We start from the raw sequence: 20,847 nt of genomic DNA, 5'->3' as shown, positions 1-20,847 counted from the left end.
GGATGAGCATGGTGGTGCACGCCTGTAATCCCAGCATGTTGGGAGGCTGAAATGGACAGATCACTTGACCTCATGAGCTGGAGACCAACCTGAGCAACATAGCAAAACCCCATTTCTACAAAATATGTAAATAGCCAGGCATGGTGGTGCATGTCTGCAGTCCCAGCTACTCAGGAGGCTGACATGGGCAGATGGCTTGAGCCCAGGAGGTGGAGGTTGTTGCAGTGGGCAGATATAGCACTACTGCATTCCAGCCTGGGCGATAGAGAGAGACACAGACCAAAAAAAAAAAAAAGAACGAACGAACGAAAGAAGGAAGGAAGGAAAGAAAAAAGAAAGAGAAAGAAATTCCTGTCAGTCACCTCACAAGTCATTAAATTAAATTGATCATTCACATATCCATATATGAGTATTTCTTTTTTTTTATTATACTTTAAGTTTTAGGGTACATGTGCACAACGTGCAGGTTAGTTACATATGTATACATGTGCCATGTTGGTGTGCTGCACCCAGTAACTCATCATTTAACATTAAGTATATCTGCAAATGCTATCCCTCCTCCCCCACTCCCCACCTCACAACAGGCCCCGGTGTGTGATGTTCCCCTTCCTGTGTCCATGTGTTCTCATTGTACAATTCCCACCTATGAGTGAGAACATGCGGTGTTTGTTTTATTGTCCTTGCGATAGTTTGCTGAGAATGATGGTATTTCTAAAGGAAATTTAGAAATTAATTATAATATCTTGGGTAAAAGTACAGATATTCAATAATTTATGGTCACCTACCATTCCTTGAACTCCAGTCACAATTTTATATGTAGAAATATAGATGGAAATATGGAAAAGATTGCATTTCCTATTTCATGTCTATCCCAATACATGCCTTCATCCAGAATGAAACTACCTCACAACATTTGTGATTATGTCGACTACTTCTTCCTTTCTGTTCCCATTGTTTGCAATACTGTCTTTCTACATAGCAGTGACTACACTAAATGGGATTTCTTGGAATGACCGTAAACACACATTAGACTGTGAGCTCAGTGAGAGCAAGGATGCCGTAATTTAAACTTTTTGTCTCTTTTTAGCATAACAAGTTGGAGAAGAGTTATATTTCAGAAAATATCTGTTGAATTTTCACATTTCTCTAGAATATAGTATGGTCGTGGAGTTGTCAGCAACTACTGTGATTTATGGAAAAATGTTAAAGTAATAATAGGAGACCAGAAAATGATCTTATATAATTTCCCAAACTACTTGAGAATTTTCTGTTAAAATCAGATTTCCCTTGGTCCCCAGAGAGCCAAAATAGGCCAGCTTTGTTTTTTATTTTGCATTATTCTACATTTTTTTGATACAGTTCCTAAATTTAGGTGCTACCTAGAAAAGCTAGAGGAAAAATAATTCTAATGTTTTTTTAATTTAAATAATATAATTACTATTGATTTTACTTTATTAATTTTCCATAGAAGATTTTGACTATGAGTGGAAATTGAACATTAATTTATGTAAATTCATCATTGCTTTTTGAAGGATCATTACATTTCTTTAAACTGGATAGAATAAGATATTTTAGAAATAATCTGTTAATAATTTATTAGTACTTAAACTTCAGAAGGATAAGTGAATAAGTGATGTCAAAGCAAGAAGGTGGTGTCATAAAAACAATAAAACATCAGAATTATAAGGTTATATACTTCCAATTTTTAACAATAATAGTTCTTATGTGTCAATTAAAACTTCCATTGAAAATATTTTTATTGGGGAATAGAGAATAAATTTTAAAATAAAGTAACAATTGATGAGATTTGAAACCTAAGTATAAAGGTTTTATGTCTTAGACCTGTGAGAATTGAGGTGTGTGAGTTGAAAAAAATTCTATAATTTTTATTTCCTTATCTGAAGTATGGAAATGAATATACAAATATTCTATCCAGGCTATTGAAAAAAACGATGAAATGAATAGAATGAGTTAATGCTTTTGAACCCATTTGAACAATGAATTCACATATGTGGTAAAATGGCCACATATACAAATACTAAGAAAAAAGAGAAAGAGAGAGAGGTGAGGTTTTCCCACTATTAATATCTGCCTATATGAAGGAATTTCTTTTCATTTTTCTGTATGGTTTCTAAAAACTAGCAAATGCTTTAAATAAATATAAATAGAATCACCAGGGAATATAGATGCTGTAATTCTAGGTATATGCCATAATTTCATGATATAGTTTCTTTAAGAAAGAGAAGTTTACAATGCTTAATACATCATGAAAAGCAAGATTTCTAATGGAAATCCTTATCTTTCCTAAGAAAGGTTGCTGCTGAAATAAGAAATCAGCATCTAAAGTTGCTTTAAAATCCTCTTCATACTAGCAATCAAAATTAGTTTTCCCTTATAAAATAGAAAAGCCTTAAGGAAAGCAACATTGAATATATTTGGCACATGAAATGACAAATCAGTTGGTTAAGGTTATAAAATTGTTATAAATATGTATTTTGTGTCAATCAAATAAAAATCACAAAACTTTGATACTGCAAAATTTGCTTATTTCTGATGTGACGTGAGATACAAGAAATAGATTACTTTCCTTTTTATAGACAATTTTCTTGATTCTCTTGTTTCTTTTTACTGTCATTGTGAAACCATTTCATCTTTGTCTTAATTTCACTGTTTGCTTACCAGAATTACTCCTCTCACAAGCTTATTGAGGTTCCAAGTCAGTTCAAGTTTAGTTGTCTAATATGTACCAGTTAATTAGTTCACTGTCAAAAGTAAGATAGATGTTTGCTTCCAAAGGCATGTTTGTGTATTTCCAAACCTTGGCATTCAACTCACTAAAAGAAGAAATAGATCAAATGCTGAATTGATTCCTCTTTTCAGTTTTTATATATCGAGTGGGCTGTCAAGTACAGGATAGATTAACACATTGCTATTTTTCATGTATATTGTTATTAGCAACTTATAAACACCTATTGTTTACTGCAATTAATGTAATTTTTATTTTCTTATAGAAATGTGAGCTATACATTTTATAGTATAAGGTCTAATTTAATATATTTGATAATGAGTTTAGTCTCACCTATAGGTGGAGGAAACTTCTGATAAGCATGTTAAGTTGGGTTATTCTATGGTAACTAAATCCCCCCTTCTCCCAACACACACACACACACACACACACACACACACACACACACACACTTCAGAAACCTACAGCAACAGAGGATCATTTCTCTCTCTCATGGCATGCCAAATACAGCTCTACTACTCATCCTCCTTAATTTCAGAAATAAAGCTTTGAGTGTATAATCAACACTTAGGAAAAGAAACCATCCCAGTTTGCCTAGGAATGAGTAGTTCGGTAGACATAAGACTTTTAGCTTTTAAAAAAAGAAAGTCCCAAGCAAACAGCTAAGTTGATCACCTTAAATTCGCCATACCATAATAAGTGAACTTATTTAAATGAAGATAATCATACTTCTATTTCAGAGGTAAAGTTTGAAATGTATAAATTTTGATATAAATTCCCAGACCACAGAAAATTTTCTGTTAAATATTTGTCACCTAATCTATGAATTAAATGGGAAATAGTGTTTAAAATGAGATTATTTTAAAGCATTAATTCCAAATATTAATTTAAATAAATTAAAAAATCAAACTAAGTGAACACTTCCATGTAAACTAACTAATTTTTAATCTCTTTGGTTCTAAATAAGATTGATGGGCCAAAGTTAATATTACCATAGTACCTGAGGTCACTGTGAAACTTAAGATATCTTAACAGAGAAGATCATCATTCTACTGAAAATTAACTTCATTTTAAAAGAGAGGTCACATTAAAATAACTGAATTCCACAAAGACAGCTATCTGGTCATACAAATAACGTTTGACTCACTTAATTGTCTTTTTATTTAAGTTTACAAAGATGAAAAAAATAGTGTTTCAGCAAGCAATGAGCATTACATTAGTCGCCATTTCACTGTGAATTTGAAATAATTACTTTTCTTTTATTGGCAGCATTTTTGAACTTCATACTCAAAAAAAGGAAGTTGATTTAGTTAAAAATCATCTTACTTGTAAAACATAGTACTTAAGAAAACACTTTGCAGACTCCTGGTCAATATAATAAATATTTTTTCATAATAGTATTACCAAAGTATTGTCATTTGTTTTATATTCTCCACCATATAACAATTGTTCCTTAGGAATATCAACTGGAAATCTGGTTCATCCAATAAACCAAAATGAATCTACCAGTATAAAATTAATCAATAAAAAACAGCTGTGGTATATTTTAATGTTTCCCCTTTTCCCTTGGCTTCTAGAAAGGTCAGAGCAATTTAAAGACAAACATTTAGTTTATTCACTCAATAGATGGCATCACTTGAAGCTTAAGAAGGTGCACATGCGTATTATAGACAATGGACAAGAACAAATTAAGAGAGAAAAGGCCAGGAATGTATTTCATATAGCAAGCCAAAAAACACTTTAAGACTAAAAACAAAGCAACACCAGTTACCACTAATCTTAAGAAGATAAACATTATGAATGATTAAGAAGTTAACAAACTGAATAAAGCTTTTGTAAATATACAAAAAGAACTTGTACACTGCTCAAAAGGCCTTTCTGTTGAACCTCTACAGAAATGATGAGCCTCAGTAATGGGATGGCTGGGTCAAATGGTATTTCTAGTTCTAGATCCCTGAGGAATCGCCACACTGACTTCCACAATGGTTGAACTAGTTTACAGTCCCACCAACAGTGTAAAAGTGTTCCTATTTCTCCACATCCTCTCCAGCACCTGTTGTTTCCTGACTTTTTAATGATTGCCATTCTAACTGGGGTGAGATGATATCTAATGACTATAAATCATGCTGCTATAAAGACACATGCACACGTATGTTTATTGCGGCATTATTCACAATAGCAAAGACTTGGAACCAACCCAAATGTCCAACAATGATAGACTGGATTAAGAAAATGTGGCACATATACACCATGGAATACTATGCAGCCATAAAAAATGATGAGTTCATATCCTTTGTAGGGACATGGATGAAATTGGAAACCATCATTCTCAGTAAACTATCGCAAGAACAAAAAACCAAACACCGCATATTCTCACTCATAGGTGGGAATTGAACAATGAGATCACATGGACACAGGAAGGGGAATATCATACTCTGGGGACTGTGGTGGGGAGGGGGGAGGGGGGAGGGATAGCATTGGGAGATATACCTAATGCTAGATGACGAGTTAGTGGGTGCAGCGCACCAGCATGGCACATGTATACATATGTAACTAACCTGCACAATGTGCACATGTACCCTAAAACTTAAAGTATAATAAAAAATAAAAATAAAAAAAAATAAAAAAAAAAAAAGAAATGATGAGCCTCTCAACAACATGATGAAATTGAACCAAGTTAATACTGATGAAGCTTCAAGATTAATGGCTCATTTGTAATACAGCGGTGATGCATCTAATTCCTACAAAAGACCATTAAGTTAAATGTTTTACACAAAAAGTGCTTCCACTCTTCCATCTCACCATCATACTTTACTTATATTAACATGCTTTAAAAGTTATATTGTACATCTATTTTCACGTTGGTGCTGTGAAATGTGTGTGTGTATCAGCATCCTCACGTGAACACACAAGGTATAAATGAGAGGTCAGAATCAGAGATAGACCTATATGAAAATACTCCTAGCCTCTACATATGGCTTAAATAAATTGCTCTTTTAAATTAACTGCTCTTAACATTCAGGTTGTTATGTTAGAGGATAATGTACTGGTGTTGCAATAATTTTAAAAAGGTATTAAGAGCTGCAATCACAAATAACTCCCTCTAAATCCAAATTGTATCTAAAGTTATAATATCTTCATAGTGTCCTTATTCAATATAGAAGGTTATAAGTACAGATAAATCGTTCAGACACCCATTGAAATATATCCTGGGTGACTTTGTTTTTTTCATTAAGAAAAGCCAGAAGTCAAATTTGGTCTTCAGGTTAAAGTAGTAGGAAGAATACCACAGCACCCCTGTGAGCAGGGATTCATATTATTTGTGTCATTTTTCCTGGCATCTCTCATTGCTCCTTACCAGCTCATCTCTCTCAAGGTTGTTACAGAATACTTAATGTCTCATTTTTAAATGGTTCCTTAGCTCCTGAGTGGCAGAAACAGGGATTCATATCTTTGATCCAACTTCCTCTGATATTCTTAGTTCAAAAAACAAACAAACAAGAACAAAAACAATTGCAGACAAAACAAAATACCTTAGACAGGACTTAATTCAAACTTAGTTTTTGTTGTTGCTGTTTTGTTATTTTTTTGCCGCAGAAGACATGATTTTATTCTTTGTTATTGCTAAATAGTATTCCATTGTGTGTATGTATATGTACGTGTATGTGTGTATAAACAATTTTCTTTATCTAGTCATCAATTGGTGGACACTTAGATTGATTCCACATTTTTGGTATCATGAATAATGAATCTAAACATACTTGTGCTGGTATCTCTTTTATATAATGATTTCTTTTCCTTTGCGCAGATATCCGGTAGTGCGATTGCTGGATCAAATCACATTTCTGTTTCTTGTTCTCTGAGAAATTCCCATACTATTTTCCACAGTGGTTGTACTAATTTACATTCCTATCAGCAGGGCATAAGCATTCCATTTCTCTGCATCTTCACCAACATCTATTGTTTTTTGACTTTTTAATAATGGCCATTCTGATTGGTATAAGATGATGTCTCATTATGGTTTTAATTTGCATGTCTCTGATGATTGGTGATGTTGAGCATTTTTCCATATGTGGGCTGGCTATTTGTATGTCTTCTTTTGAAAAATGTCTATTCATGTCATTTGTCCACTTTTTAATTGGGTTATTTGGTTGTATTTTGAAGATGTTGAGTTGCTTGAGTTCCTTATAAATTCTGGATTTTAGTCCCCTGTTGGATGCATAATTTGCAAATATTTTCTCCCAATCTGAAGGTTGTCTGTTCACTTTATTGATTATTTCTTTTGCTGTGCAGAAGCATTTTAGGTTAATCAAGTCTTATTTGTTTATTTTTGTCTTAGTTGCTTGTACTTTGAGATCTCAGTCATGAGTTCTCTTCCTAGGCCAGTGTCCGGAAGAGGATATTCTGAAATTATTTTTAAATTTTTATTTCAATACTTTTGGGGGTACAGGTGGTTTTTAGTTACATGAATAAGTTCTTTAGTGGTGATTTCTTAGATTTTGGTTGACCAGTCACCAAAGCAGTGTACACTGTACTCAATATGCAGTCTTTGGGGACTCAGAGGGAAGGGTGAGAGGGGGATGAGAGATAAAAACTGTCTATTGTTTTGTTAAGTTTTAAGTGAAGAAATGACTCTACAGGATCCTATCTATATGAATAATGTACTATTCTGCTAAGTTTATTTTGTACAGTCATATATTCAGAATTTATTAGGCCTTCATATTTTCTATCACAATGAGGACCCAAATCCAATAAAGACAATCTCCACTGACGGTGAAGATTGATTAATGCCATTTGTAGAGTTCAACATTTGATGTCTCAGTATAAAAGTAATGGGTTAAAGCTTTTGATCATCTCACAACTTGGAAATATATCATAAAATTTTATTTTTGGTAATCATTTAATATAATTAAATGATAATTATTTTTAAAATTATTTCTTTTTTTTCTTTCTTTTTCTTTTTTTTTTGAGACAAAGTCTTATTCTGTAGCCCAGGCTGGAGTGCAGTGGTGTGATCTCAGCTCACCGCAATCTCTGTGTCCCTGGTTCAAGTGATTCTCCTGCCTCAGCCTCCAGAGTAGGTGGGATTACAGGTGCACGCCACTGCACCTGACTCATTTTTTGTATTTTTAGTAGAGACAGGGTTTCACCCTGTTAGCCAGGCTGGTCTTGAACTCCCAACCTCAGGTAATCCATCTGCCTTGGCCTCCCAAAGTGCTAGGATTACAGGCATGAGGCACCACGCCTGGCCAATTTTTTTTTTCCTCACATTTAGTGTTGACTCATACTTTAGGGTTGTTGTGCAATTAGGAAATTGTGATTGCAAATCCAGGTAGACCACCATGACTTGAAACAGAACAATGCTTACTTAGTGTAGTAATTTCATTAATGGAACTGTCAGATTCCTTGTACTGCATGTCTCAGCTGTGCTTTTCTCTGCCAAATTCAAGGGAGATTTGTTAATAAAAAACGTGGAGAAGCAGAAATAATTGAGGGGTATGCTCTAAAGAGAATACATAGCCCTAGTTTGTCTCTAGGGCTTACATTTCATGCTGGTTGATGTCTTCCTAATACCCAAGTAGCGCAGCATGTACTAAAACTTAGTGATGACCTCAATGTGACCTAAAATGGTTTACATTTAGTTAGTTCAATTGTGGATATAACTATATATGATTTTTGTATTTGAAGATGCTGGAGATTACCATAAACAAATCATATTATCAGACAATATGCCCTGATTATCTTCAACTATTTTCAAATGATAGCAAAAGTCTAATTTGAACACACCATGACATTTATTGTGCTAATTCTACTGTTATAAGTGTTTTAAATGGTGTATCTCTTAATTTATACCATAGGTATTTTTAATTTGTGAGGGGAAAGATGTATTATAGCCCATCAAACAGAAGATTAGGGACTGCTGTATATTGAGAGTGAGTCAAAGCTAAAAGATTATCATATAGGCTTTTGAACATGGATATGACAAAAGATAGTACAGAAAGAAAAGATAAAGAAATAGAAGAAATAAAGAGAAGTATAAAAAGTGTGTCCCATAAAGTTTTCTATAATCACTGTGGTTTTAAAAATTAGTTGTTTATGTTATATGTATATATTGAAAAATATATCAAAAAACAATTTACCATTTTTCCTTGTTTCCTTTTTGTAGTATTTATGCATTCCAGGGTGCACAAAAAATCCATGTTGGTTTTTGAAGAATGTTTACCTAATTCATCAACACCTCTGCTACTGTGGAGTCACCTTCCATGGTATTTGCCAAGATAAAGGTCCTGCTCAATTTGAATACATGTGGCAATTGGGATTTGCAGGTAACAAATTTATGTAATTTTTTTCAATCTGCTTGAATCATTTCAAAATTTGCTAGTCACGTATTCATTTTCTAAACACACAAAGTATTTTACATCTCAAAACATAATATAAACTAAAAATAAAATTAATACTCTTATTTTCTGATGTATTCCTTTAACTGACATGTTTAACACCGACTACATCCTAGGAAATCTACTTGGTACAAGAGAGATAATAGTGAAGTAAACTAGAGCTATTTCCTACTTTCATAAATCCATTTGTTGGAAGGGAGTGGTTAATGGACAAATACAGTGATAACTATGTAATTTTATTTAAAAACAAAATGCTCTTATGAGAACAGGTAGCATTCCATGAATGCTTATAAGCAATGAGCCTATTTAGAAAAAAATAAAAAAAAAACTTGGCAATTGAGATATTGAGTTGGGTTGCCAGAAAAGGTTTCCATGAGAAAATGACCCCTGAAGAGAGATATAGAGAATAATGTCATGGCAGAGAAGTTGGAGAAGAGAGGATTCTGGGTTGAGGGAATTGTATTTGTAAAAACATTATATTAGAAGAAATGGCTTCTTTGAAGGCCTGTCTGGGGCTGTGAGAAAAGACTAATAACAATTCCATGGAGGGGGTGAAGCCAGAACTAAAATGCTGGGTTAGATATTTTGATTTCTATTCTAAAAGGAATAGAAAATTACTATAGGTTTTGACACATTCGATAAGTTTATAACAAGTAGAGAAACACATGGAAGAGAAGGAAAAAAGCTAGGGAGTTGGTTGGAGTAATAATGTGAGTCATAATGCTGGAAGCTTGAAATAAATGGAAGATCTTGTTTATGAATTGGAAATAGCAAGTGATGAAGGTGTCAACAGGACTCCTAGTTTTCTGTCTTACACACTTGAAATGAAATCATTCCAGCACTTGTGTTCCCATATATGTTTTTGTTTATATTATAGAGTTTCAATTTCTATCGCAATCTGTTTTGATGAGCTTAATTATCATTCTTTGATTACATTTCTAATATTATTTAACTTAGCTGATGCAAATTTGATTTACATTCTTAAGACTATATGGTATTTTCATTCTTTTAAAGAATATTTCCTCTGACAGTGATATTTTGGCACTTCAGTTTACAAACAACCAGCAAATTAACAGTTTGATGTCTCTGTTTTTGAGTAACAGCTAACCAACAGCAGCTGAATTTCTAACATTGTATTACATCACAACAGTGTTGAAGTAAACTAACAATTAGCCTTTTAAACAGAAAACATGATAATTTATTTCACCATGCTCATAAAATAGTATACTGTAGAGTTAACAACCTTTAATGACAGAAATAGTTATCAGTTCATTAATCGGATCACACTGAAGACCAAAAGTGGTAGAAGAGAGCAAAGCATTGTTGATTATACTATGTTGATGCTGAAAGGAACTTTCAGAGACTCTGTTATGAATACTTACTATTTTATAAATGACACAATCAGACGAAACAAAGAAATAAATAGAGTTGAGGTTAGAGGAATTAACCTCAGTACTATTTAGGGATTGTGTCAGTTCAGTTGTTTTTAAACCCTGACCACATATTAGAATCATCTGAAGGAGCTCTTGAAACATACTAATGGTGAACTCTCATTACAGAACAATCAAACTGGAATTGTAGTGAGATGGACACAGAGTATTTTTTGAGGTTCCCTAAATGCTTTCAATGTGCAGATTGAGAAATGCTCTCTACTGTTACAACCAAATTAGTTCACATATTTCAGTGCTTGCATCATTTTTGCACTTCATTTTCCTTTGTCTCATAGTAGGAATAATGCTTTCATATGTTTGGTTATTTTTAAATATTAAACTTCTTTTGAGAACTATAAATTGCTACAGGGAACATATTCACAATGATGAAATGGCAAAAGTATTTTTGAGGGAAAATGGAAGGAATAATAGCAAGTCAAATTGCTCATGGATAAATCAGCTTTGAGCAAATATAGTCAACTTTATGAATGGCAGTAAAATAACAAATATATGTTTTAGAAAATGGGTGGTGTAATACAAATTTAAAATTACTCATGGAAAACTTAGAAGAAAGCAATTATCTTCAAAACAATGTATGCATATTTAATCATTATTCCTTCCTGAATTACTGGACAGAACTTACTGAATATAGCTAATTATAACAAAAATTAAAATTATGTGACCACTACATCTGAGAATCTAAATGACTTGGGCTTTCCAATGGAAAAGAAACAGTGTGATAATGCACAGACCGAATGAATGTTTAAGTAAAACACTTAAACTCATTTTGAATTTCAATATGAAGATTCAGCAGTGAAACTTCTCAAGTTTTCAAAACAAAATAGAAGTTAAAATAAATGAAAAATATGTAAATAGAATTATACATTTTACGTATTGCAAAATTCCTTCTTATTTCTTTTGATAACTGCCATTAAGATCTTCTTTTACTTTTTCCTCATGAAATATAAAATGTAATTGAAGAGGAACTTTAAAATCATGCTGGTAATTTTGCATGGGGTGCATTAATTTTACCAGCAGGAAAATTATTTTAATTAAGGGATTTTTCTAACAACTAAATTAAGTGTCTTACACGCCCAATCAATTCTTGCCAATATGATTGCTCTACAGAGAAGGGATGGTAATTAATTAGAAGAAGCCCCTTCAAGGACAATTGGTCGACAGTGCACATCTTGAGAAAGAGCTGACATGCACTGTTTCTTTTCAGTGTCATCATCTATGTTCATTATGTGTATTATTAAGTTTGAGGAAAAGAGCTACTGACAGAGTGGATAAAGAGTTGCGAAGTGAAGTAAGACAATATGAATCATGCTTAAGAAAAGACAAAATCCTAGACAAAAAAAGAAAATAAGAGAAATTCTTTTAAATCTCTTTCTTCTTGAAGCATGTCATAATTTCAGTTTGCTTATCCAAGTTAAACATAGAGTTAAAACACTTAACATGTACTAGTGAACTTTTTTTCTAAATAAATAGTGATTGTTGCATTTGTGAGTTGATATTGCAAACAAATATTTACTTTGAAAGTTTTATTTTTCCTTTATAAAGTAATGGATCTTCTGGTAGAACACCTTCCAGAATATTAATTATAATCTATGCATTATACGTTACTTCTTAAATTTTAAACGATTTTTGTGAAAATAGGAAATGCTGTATCAACAAAGCAATCTTTATCAAAATCTATTTTTCTTAGTATATTGTTCTACCTTCAAGTCTTCTTTTGTCAAATGCCTGCTATTTATATATCTATTAAGTATTTTAGGGACTTTAGTTTTAATCTTTAGTTGAAGGCTTTTTAAAAAACTGAGTATTAAAAAAACTGGTTTAGTATTTTTCATTCATATCACTTAATAGTAAGTTTTTAAAGCATTTTTACATGCTTTGAAAGAGAATTCTCTTAATTAAGTCGCTAATTAGAAATAAACAACTTTAATAAACAGAATAAAGCTAATTAAATCATAAGGAAGAAAATATTTCTTACAAACAAGAATTAAAATGTTAAAATGCATTGGACTAAAAGTAACAAAAACATGCAACTTCTACATGGAGAAAACTTTAGATATTGCTGTAGTATAGGTGCATGCATACATAATCTGAAAGAAAATCCTAAAGATATATTACACTGTAGCTACTATTATTCTTAATAGTTTTTTCTTTCAACCTTCATACTAATTATATTAGTGATTTACACACTACCATACACTATTTGAGTATTCTGAATTTTACAATGTGTTTACTTTTGCCAGTGAGTTTTATAATTTCAGAAGTGTTCTTACCACAAACATGATAACTATATGAGGTAATGCATATGTTAATTAGCTAGATTTGGTCATTCTGCAATGTGTATATACTTCAAAATATCATGTTGTATATCATACATACATAATCATAACCTTATGTATGATACATACGGTTTCATCTGTAAATTTAAAATAATAATAACCTTCCCCCTGAAAAACTTATATTATACTGGACATACAACTTTTAAAAATTTCAATTCTTCATATTATTTTGTAGGTTTATTGAGATTTTAATAAAATAATGGTGTTATTTTTGTGTTCTATGAAATTGACATCTTATTTCTTAATGTTCACATGGAATAAAAGACAAATAAAGCCAAGTGTACTCTGCGAAAGTGCATTGTTTGGACAAGTGGTGTATAGAATGAGCTCTGCCATATATTAAATTAGATTACATAGCTTCATTAATGAAAAGCATAGCACCACCGCATGCAAGTCAACAAATATGACAAAACACAAAGTCTCAAAATGAATCCAAAACATGAAAAAAGAAACATATAATAAAACTGCCATCTCAGATTATTAGAATAAGTAGGGACTATTTAATAATTAACATGGAACAACTGGATAGCCGTCTGAAAAAAAAATTCGACTTGTTTATACCTTTAAACATTCTATGGATTAAACTGAAAATAGATAAAAGTTTTAATACATAAAAAAGAAAGTATAAAAATATCAGAGAATGTTGGAGAAATGCTTTGTAAATTTGGATGGGGGAAGAATGAAACTAAACCCCTATCTCTCACCATATACAAAAAGCAAATCAAAATGGATTAAAGACTTGCATCTAAGACTTCAAACTATGAAACTACTAAAAGAAAACATTGGGGAAACTATCCAGCATATTGGACTGGGCAAAGATTTCTTGAGTAATACCCCACAAGCACTAGTAATCAAACAAAAAATAGACAAATGATCTCACACCAAGTTAAAATGCTTCTGTAGAAGAAAGGAAACAACAAAGACAAAACTCACAGAATGGTATATCATATTTGCAAACTATCTGTCTGACAAGGGATTAATAACCAGAATACAAAAGGAGCTCAAACAACTCTACAGGAATAAAATAATAATATGATTTTTAGAAATGGGAAAAAAGATCTAAATAGATGTGGCTCAAAAGAAGATATGCAAATAGCAAACAGGCATATGAAAATGTGCTCAACATTATTAGTCATCAGATAAATGCAAATCATAACTAAAATGAGATGTCATCTCACCCTAGTGCAAAGGACAGGCAATAACAAATGCTAGCAGGAATGTATAGAAAGGGGAACCCTTGTACACTGTTGGTGGGAATGTAAATTAGTACAATCACTGTGGACAACAGTTTGGAGGTTCCTAAAAAATACTAAAAATAGAACTGCCATATGATCCAGCAATCCCACTGCTAGGTATATACTCAAATGAAAGGGGATAAGTATATTGAAGAGATATCTGCACTTCCATGTTTACTTCAGCACTGTTCACAATAGCCAAGATTTTGAAGCAACCTGGGTGTCCACCAACAGATGAATGAGTAAGGGAAATATGGTATATTTACTCAATAGAATACTATTCAGCTATAGAAAAAAATGAGATCCTGTCATTTGCAACAACATGGATGGAACTAGATAGAGGTCATTATGTTAAGTGAAATAAGCCAGGCACAGAAAGACAAATTCACATGTTCTCATGTATTTGTAGGAGCTTAAAATTAAAACAATGGAACTCATACAGATAGAGAGTAGAATGATGGTTACCAGAGGTTTGGAAGGATAGTGAGGTGGATGGAAGTGGGGATAGATAATGGGTACAAAAATATAATTAGATATAATTAGTAAGATCTAGTATCTGATAGAACCACAGGGTGACTACAGGCAACAATAATTTACTGTACATTTTTATGTAATTAAAAGAATATAATTGGGTTATCTGTAACACAAAGAAAGGATAAATGCTCGAAGTGATGGATACACTATTTTCCCTGAGGTGATTGCTATACATTGTATGCCTGTAGTAAAATATCTCATGTAACCCATAAATATATACACCTAGTATTTACCCACAAAAACTCAAAGGGAAAAACAAAAAAAAATGGATGGGGAAGATGTTTATAGTTAATACTAAAAATGTTAATGTCAGAAAGAAAAGACTGGTGAATTTCACTACAAGACAAGTAAAAATATCTGCTTATGAAAGACATAAAAATCAAAATGCAAAAGAAACACTGCACAAACATTTTACTTCACAAAAGATAGATTAGGATCGAGAATATATCAATAACTTAGAAATTAAGAAGGAAAAACTGAAAAAGCTGAAAGGTAAGTCAGTAATATAAACACCCAGTTTACATACGAAGACACAGAGAGTATCCCTAAATATGTGGGGAAAATGCTAAGCTCTATTCATAATGCAATCAAAGCAAATTTAAAAAACACTGTAAGTATATAATTTTTCTCCTCTTAGCCTGGTAAAAATTTTAGAATTGGACAATTTAATGACTATCCATTGCTGGCAATAATGTAAAATCACTATAATATCTAAGTGGGATAGTTTTGCAATATCCGTCAATATTACAAATTCTATACCATTTGACCTAGCCTTCTGATCATTGAGAATACATCCACATGCTAAATAATATAGGTGTAATTTTATACCTGGTATCATTGGTTATTAAGAAAAAAATAAACATAAATATGGAAATGAATGTAGAATTCATCTAGGACTGAGATACATGATAAGGTGAAAGAAAGGCATGCAGCAGTGTAGAATCATGTGTATAGTAGACAACCTTGTGCTTCTTTATATATAATTTGTGTTTATTTCTGTGGAACACTTTTCCATGTTTTTTGCTCAGTGTTCTGAAATTTCACAATGTTGAGACTTTTACATAGTATGTTCTTGTTGTCTCTTGTTAAACTCTTCTATTTGGAAGCATGGGTCTTTCCATTTTTAGGTAGTTTCTGTATTTTTTCCCCTAAAAAGTCCTTTTTCCTGTTTCTTTCTGTAGCCCCAATTCCAAAAATTGGGTATCACATCTCCTAAATTCATCCTCTCATTTTCTCATAATTTCTTTTCTCTTTCCTATTTCTTTTCATATTGCTTTATTTTCTACTCCATTCCTCCAATTGAATATCTCAAAATGAGTTTGAATTTTTAATTTGTTTTACTATATTTGTAATAATCTAGGGCAGTTTTCCATCCTTTAAATTATACACACTTCGCCCATTGTTTTTTTTTTTTTCAATAAGGGTAAAATGGCTTTTCTTCTCTCTCTAAAAATGTTATAGTTTTGTTTGTTTTAATTTTCTTCTTTTTTGCCTAGTGTCTCAGTTTTCTGTAAATACTGTTTATAAAGATTTGTTCTCTCTCGTTTGGAGTCTTTCTGCCAAATGTGGGGTGATCATATTTAACGGAGAGGAACTAAGAAGGCTGACTGGAAACTGACCATACAAGGATGGGCCATGATGACTGGAGCTCTATGACAGGGTTGCAGGATGGCAACTAGGCTTTCGCTAGGGGACCCTCAAGGAGCTTGGTATCCTTAAGGCAGGAGCTCCTGAGATTCTTTAACTCCTGAAAACAAACCTCGGAAATTGTTTGTTTGTAAAGCTGAGTGAGGAGTTAGAATAATAATCTGGATCACTGAGTTGGGAGAGAGACTCTCAGTGCCAGCTAATCGTGTTTCCAGAGCCCACCTTAGTATCAGATTCTCAGATGCTTTTTAAACCCAGAGCATCTCAGTATTTCTGCTAGTCCAATTTTTTTTTCATAATTATGTCCCCTCACTTGTGTTTTGGCTGTAGCCTTTCTGCTAATTTAGTCAATGTATCATTTTTTTTCATCTTCTCACTCTTTTTTGTGGGTTAAAACGTTTGTTTTATTTATTTTTTTAATTCTCTGTTTTCTTGAGGTCTTGGGAGGCAGAGGGAAGACGTTAAGAGTTAAATCCAAATGTTTAGTCAGATACATCATTATGAAAAACTTTATACTAATAAATTGGACAATTTAAATGAAATGGATAAATTTCTAAAAAAATACTAGTTGGAAAAACTGAGCAAATCATAAATTTCAATTCTAAATAATCCTACAATTTCTTAAATAACTGAATAAAATAGTTTTAAAAATCATCCCACAAAAGCATACTTGAAATATATGGCCTTCTATTAAAGTTCTCCAAATTTTCAATAAAGTATTCATTCTAATACTACATAAATTTGCACAAAAACACAGAGGGAGGAACACATATCAATTAATTATATGGAGCTAGCATAATCCTGTTTGAGTTAATTACTCTCAGAATGTTACAGGTAGAATTTTTATTGACCTATCATTAAATTTACTGATCTTTTCTTCTCTTGTGTTTGATCTGATAATCTCATCCATTAATTGTTTTATTAACGTAGCCATAATTTTCTGTAATCTTAAATTTATAAACAGTCAAATTACATACATATGATTGAAGAGATTTGGGATATTGTGCTTGGTTCCTAGCTCCTTCCTTTTTTCCAGTAATAAGTGAGATTTCTTGGTGAAATATTCACACGGTAGGGAGACGTCAGTTTATGAATCATTTCTAATTTACAACTCAGTTGTAAAATGCATAGCTTACATTCTATTTTCCAAGAAATGACGCCGTGCGAGTCCCTAGAGTTTAGATTTGTTTACTATAAGCAATCCAAAGCCAGAGATATTTTGCTAAAAGATTCTTTAGATAAATACTGTCCTCTGACAAATATTTTTTGTTTGTTTACTAGGAGATGTAGTCATGTTTACAAAAAGATTGGATCAGATCTTCTATGTTCTTTTATTACCACTATTAATGACCAATAATGGGTTTTCAGCCCAGTTTAATTAACTCCTTTTTCCCTACAATTCTGAGATTTACCATTTTTTTGTTTGGTTTTTCCTACAATTTCAAAATCTCTCATCCCCTAATTCCTTATCTATTTATCTATTTTATTCATCTTTTCCTGTTGATTTTTCAGAAAGTTTAATATAATCATTTTAAAGTCCTTGTCTGAGAATTCTAGGTCTGGGCCTTAAAATTTTAGTTTTCCTCTTGAATATAGGTCACATTCTCTTGAATATAGGTCACTTCTTTCTTCTGCTCTTTTGCAATCTCTGCTTTTATTTTTGTTATAGGACAGTGTTCTTTTTATCGTTCTACCATCCTTTCTTACAATTATTAATTACAGTTTAGTCACCATTTGATTATTTTAAAAAATGAATTGGCCTGGGAGCTGTCTCTTCTTCTTCTTGTGATGCTGTATTTCTCAGTTCATGTTTAAAATGAGAGTGTTGGGCTTTGAGGTCTTCTACAAATTCAATATCATATGCATACAGGAACTTATTTTGTGGCAGATGTTGTCAAATTTATCTTTTCAAGTAATTTCACCACAGTCCTTAATAATTCATTCTGAATTCAAGTTTGTAAGAGTTTATTTATTTTTTTATCTTTTTTTTTTAAAGGATCTGAAGGTGAAAAGTGCCAAGGGGTTATTGATGCCTATTTCTTTCTGGCTGCAGACTGCACTGAAGATGCAACCTATGTGAACGATCCTGAAGATAATAATTCTTCATGTTGGTTCCCACATGAAGGCACAAAAGAGGTAAGGTAATTTTATGTAGTTGCTTTTCATTTTTCTCTTTAGCTTGTAATTGTCTGATTTTTAGAAAGTTAGAAATGTTTAGGTTACAGATTCTTCAATATTCAAAATATATAGTTTGCATAGTTTAAATATAACTTCGTAAACAAATTCTCAACAGTCTACTTGGAAATTTATATTTACGTCATACATTTATAATATGGGAAAGTAAAAATTTTGAAGAATCATTTTGTTCCTAGTCTTCTTGTTTTTTATTAATGTTATAATTTGCAGGCTGACTAAAGCCTCTCAGATACAGTTGTGATTATGCCACTTTTTTTGCTTACAGATCATAATGAAATGCATTTGTCTTTTGGATATGTTTAAATCTCTGAGAGATTTCTAATCTCTTACACGAGCAAGCTACTTAAAAAATAAAATAAATAAAAATAAATGAAAATAATTTCTAATCTCTAGGCAGTTCCATCACTAAAAATTGTGAGGCCTATGGCAAGAATAAAAGAGAGGCCCTCCTTTTATCCCCTCACCACTGTCTTATACAAATTAAGATTATATTTTTTAATATGTAACAATAATTAAGAAAAATTTAAGAATCTTCATTTTAAACAACTTAGGAATAGGAACTTTTTGTTAAAATGATTCAAGAATTTTCCCAAAAGAGAATTAACAAAGTATTTGTAACCTATCTTGTCTTGATACATCCTAATTTGGTCATTTTAAGAAAGCCATGTTTTAATTCTGCATATTGTATACATTTCAGTAAAGACTCATAAGCCCTTTTCTTTATTAATGTATCAATTTATATTGAGTCAACCTTGTAAAAACTGATACAAGTCACTATTTCCTTCGAATTCATCTAGAGGCATTACAACTACAGGCAAAAAGACTTCAAATACCACAGAACATCTAAAAGTATGCCCTAAAATATATTTTGATATATGTTTACAAGTCATAAATATATGAAGTAAGCTTAATACGTTCTTACATATATATATATTTAGCCAATCACATATACATCACTATACACATAGATGATTACATTACAGCTTTATCTTTAAGACTTTTAGCTTTATCAGTATATTAAAAATAGTTACATATTATAATACACTTAATAATTCAGTAACTGTAAACCTTTGTTAGGAACAAGCAAATCATATTTGTTGTTTTGTTTATGTATTTCTAGTTCTCAGTATCCTTTTATAATATAAATCACCAACTTTAATTAAATTAGACAATTTCTTTAGACTCAAGAAAATACACAAATATAGCAATCTAAGATCATTTTGGCTATTTTATTACTTTATGATTACACATTTTATATAACTTTAACAACTTTTATCATAGGCAAAATAAATATAAATACACATCCTTCAACTGTATTTGCACACCTTATTTCCATTCTATAAGGACAGAGGTAATTTAAATCTATATTTAGAGACTATATTTTTATAATTTTCTTAATTAGGAATTGTTCAGGCAACCAAAATAATTTGATTAATTTGATTAATTGTTCAGGCATCCAAAATAATTTGATTAATTTGATTAAATATCTGTGTAAGTTCTTAATGTTGACTAAATATTTAGAAATTGCAAACTTACACAATCATTTTAAGTTCTTATGATTTGCAGTATCATCAATAAAACATTCTAATACATCAGTGTAGTAGAATTAGTAAGAATTCACAAGATTCAACCCTTTTAAATTATATCTGTTATTTAAAATTTCGATTATATCCATTTTAGATTGTGTAATCAGACAATTTGAGGACATAATTATAGAGTATTTCTCTTAAAGTTAAATTAAATCAGGCTAATTTTTCTGAAGTGTCATTTATTTAAAAATTACATGAGTCCTTTTTAAATAAATAAACCTCTTTAGAATAAATAAATACATATGTACTAATATAAATAAGCAAACCTCAGTATTTATGTATTTTGAAAAATCAGAACTTTAGGATTAAGCCAAAGCTCTGTGGAGCCCAATTTTTTTCTCAACTAAAAGACTAACAATATTACCCATACACATGAATGCTTTTCCTGATTTGTTAAAATTTGGGAAGAGAAATCATGTAAATAAAGCACAGTTAATCGTTTCCTTTCATTGTAAAATGTAGACTATCTGAAAAATCATCCTAGAATGGCAATATAGAATGTTATAAAAATATTTATGATCAATTAATTTCTATTTTTTCTAAGCAAAACAGAAAAGGAGAAAAAGTGAAAAATGAATAAATGAAGTTTATCTAGATTCTGGTAGATGTAAAATTATGATTGCAAAGTTTGATTATCTCCCTTCTGCACAGCATTGGAGATGCTTAAATGAAGAAAAACCTATTTTCAAACACACAAGAACAAATTATTATAGAC

The 20,847-nt window shown here is 31.5% G+C and overlaps 1 protein-coding gene across 32 annotated transcripts in view; it reads left to right on the top strand.

Annotated features, from left to right (window-relative positions):
* Positions 1 to 20,847, top strand: part of LOC472247 (eyes shut homolog) — a 559,821-nt gene that overhangs the window by 410,259 nt on the left and 128,715 nt on the right. For 22 of the 32 annotated variants that reach the window (XM_054685976.2, XM_054685997.2, XM_054685998.2 and 19 more), the window contains 2 exons: positions 8,913 to 9,072; positions 18,344 to 18,483. In XM_054685976.2, coding sequence (XP_054541951.1) covers positions 8,913 to 9,072; positions 18,344 to 18,483 — 300 coding nt within the window. The remainder of the gene's footprint in view (positions 1 to 8,912; positions 9,073 to 18,343; positions 18,484 to 20,847) is intronic. The other 10 variants (XM_054686000.1, XM_054685989.2, XM_054685995.2 and 7 more) reach the window with 1 other exon arrangement.

The sequence above is a fragment of the Pan troglodytes genome, chromosome 5 (genome assembly GCF_028858775.2).
Source record: "Pan troglodytes isolate AG18354 chromosome 5, NHGRI_mPanTro3-v2.0_pri, whole genome shotgun sequence".
Classification (NCBI taxonomy): domain Eukaryota; kingdom Metazoa; phylum Chordata; class Mammalia; order Primates; family Hominidae; genus Pan; species Pan troglodytes.
Note: the sequence above shows the minus strand (reverse complement) of the source record. Positions and strands in the feature narration are given on the sequence as shown.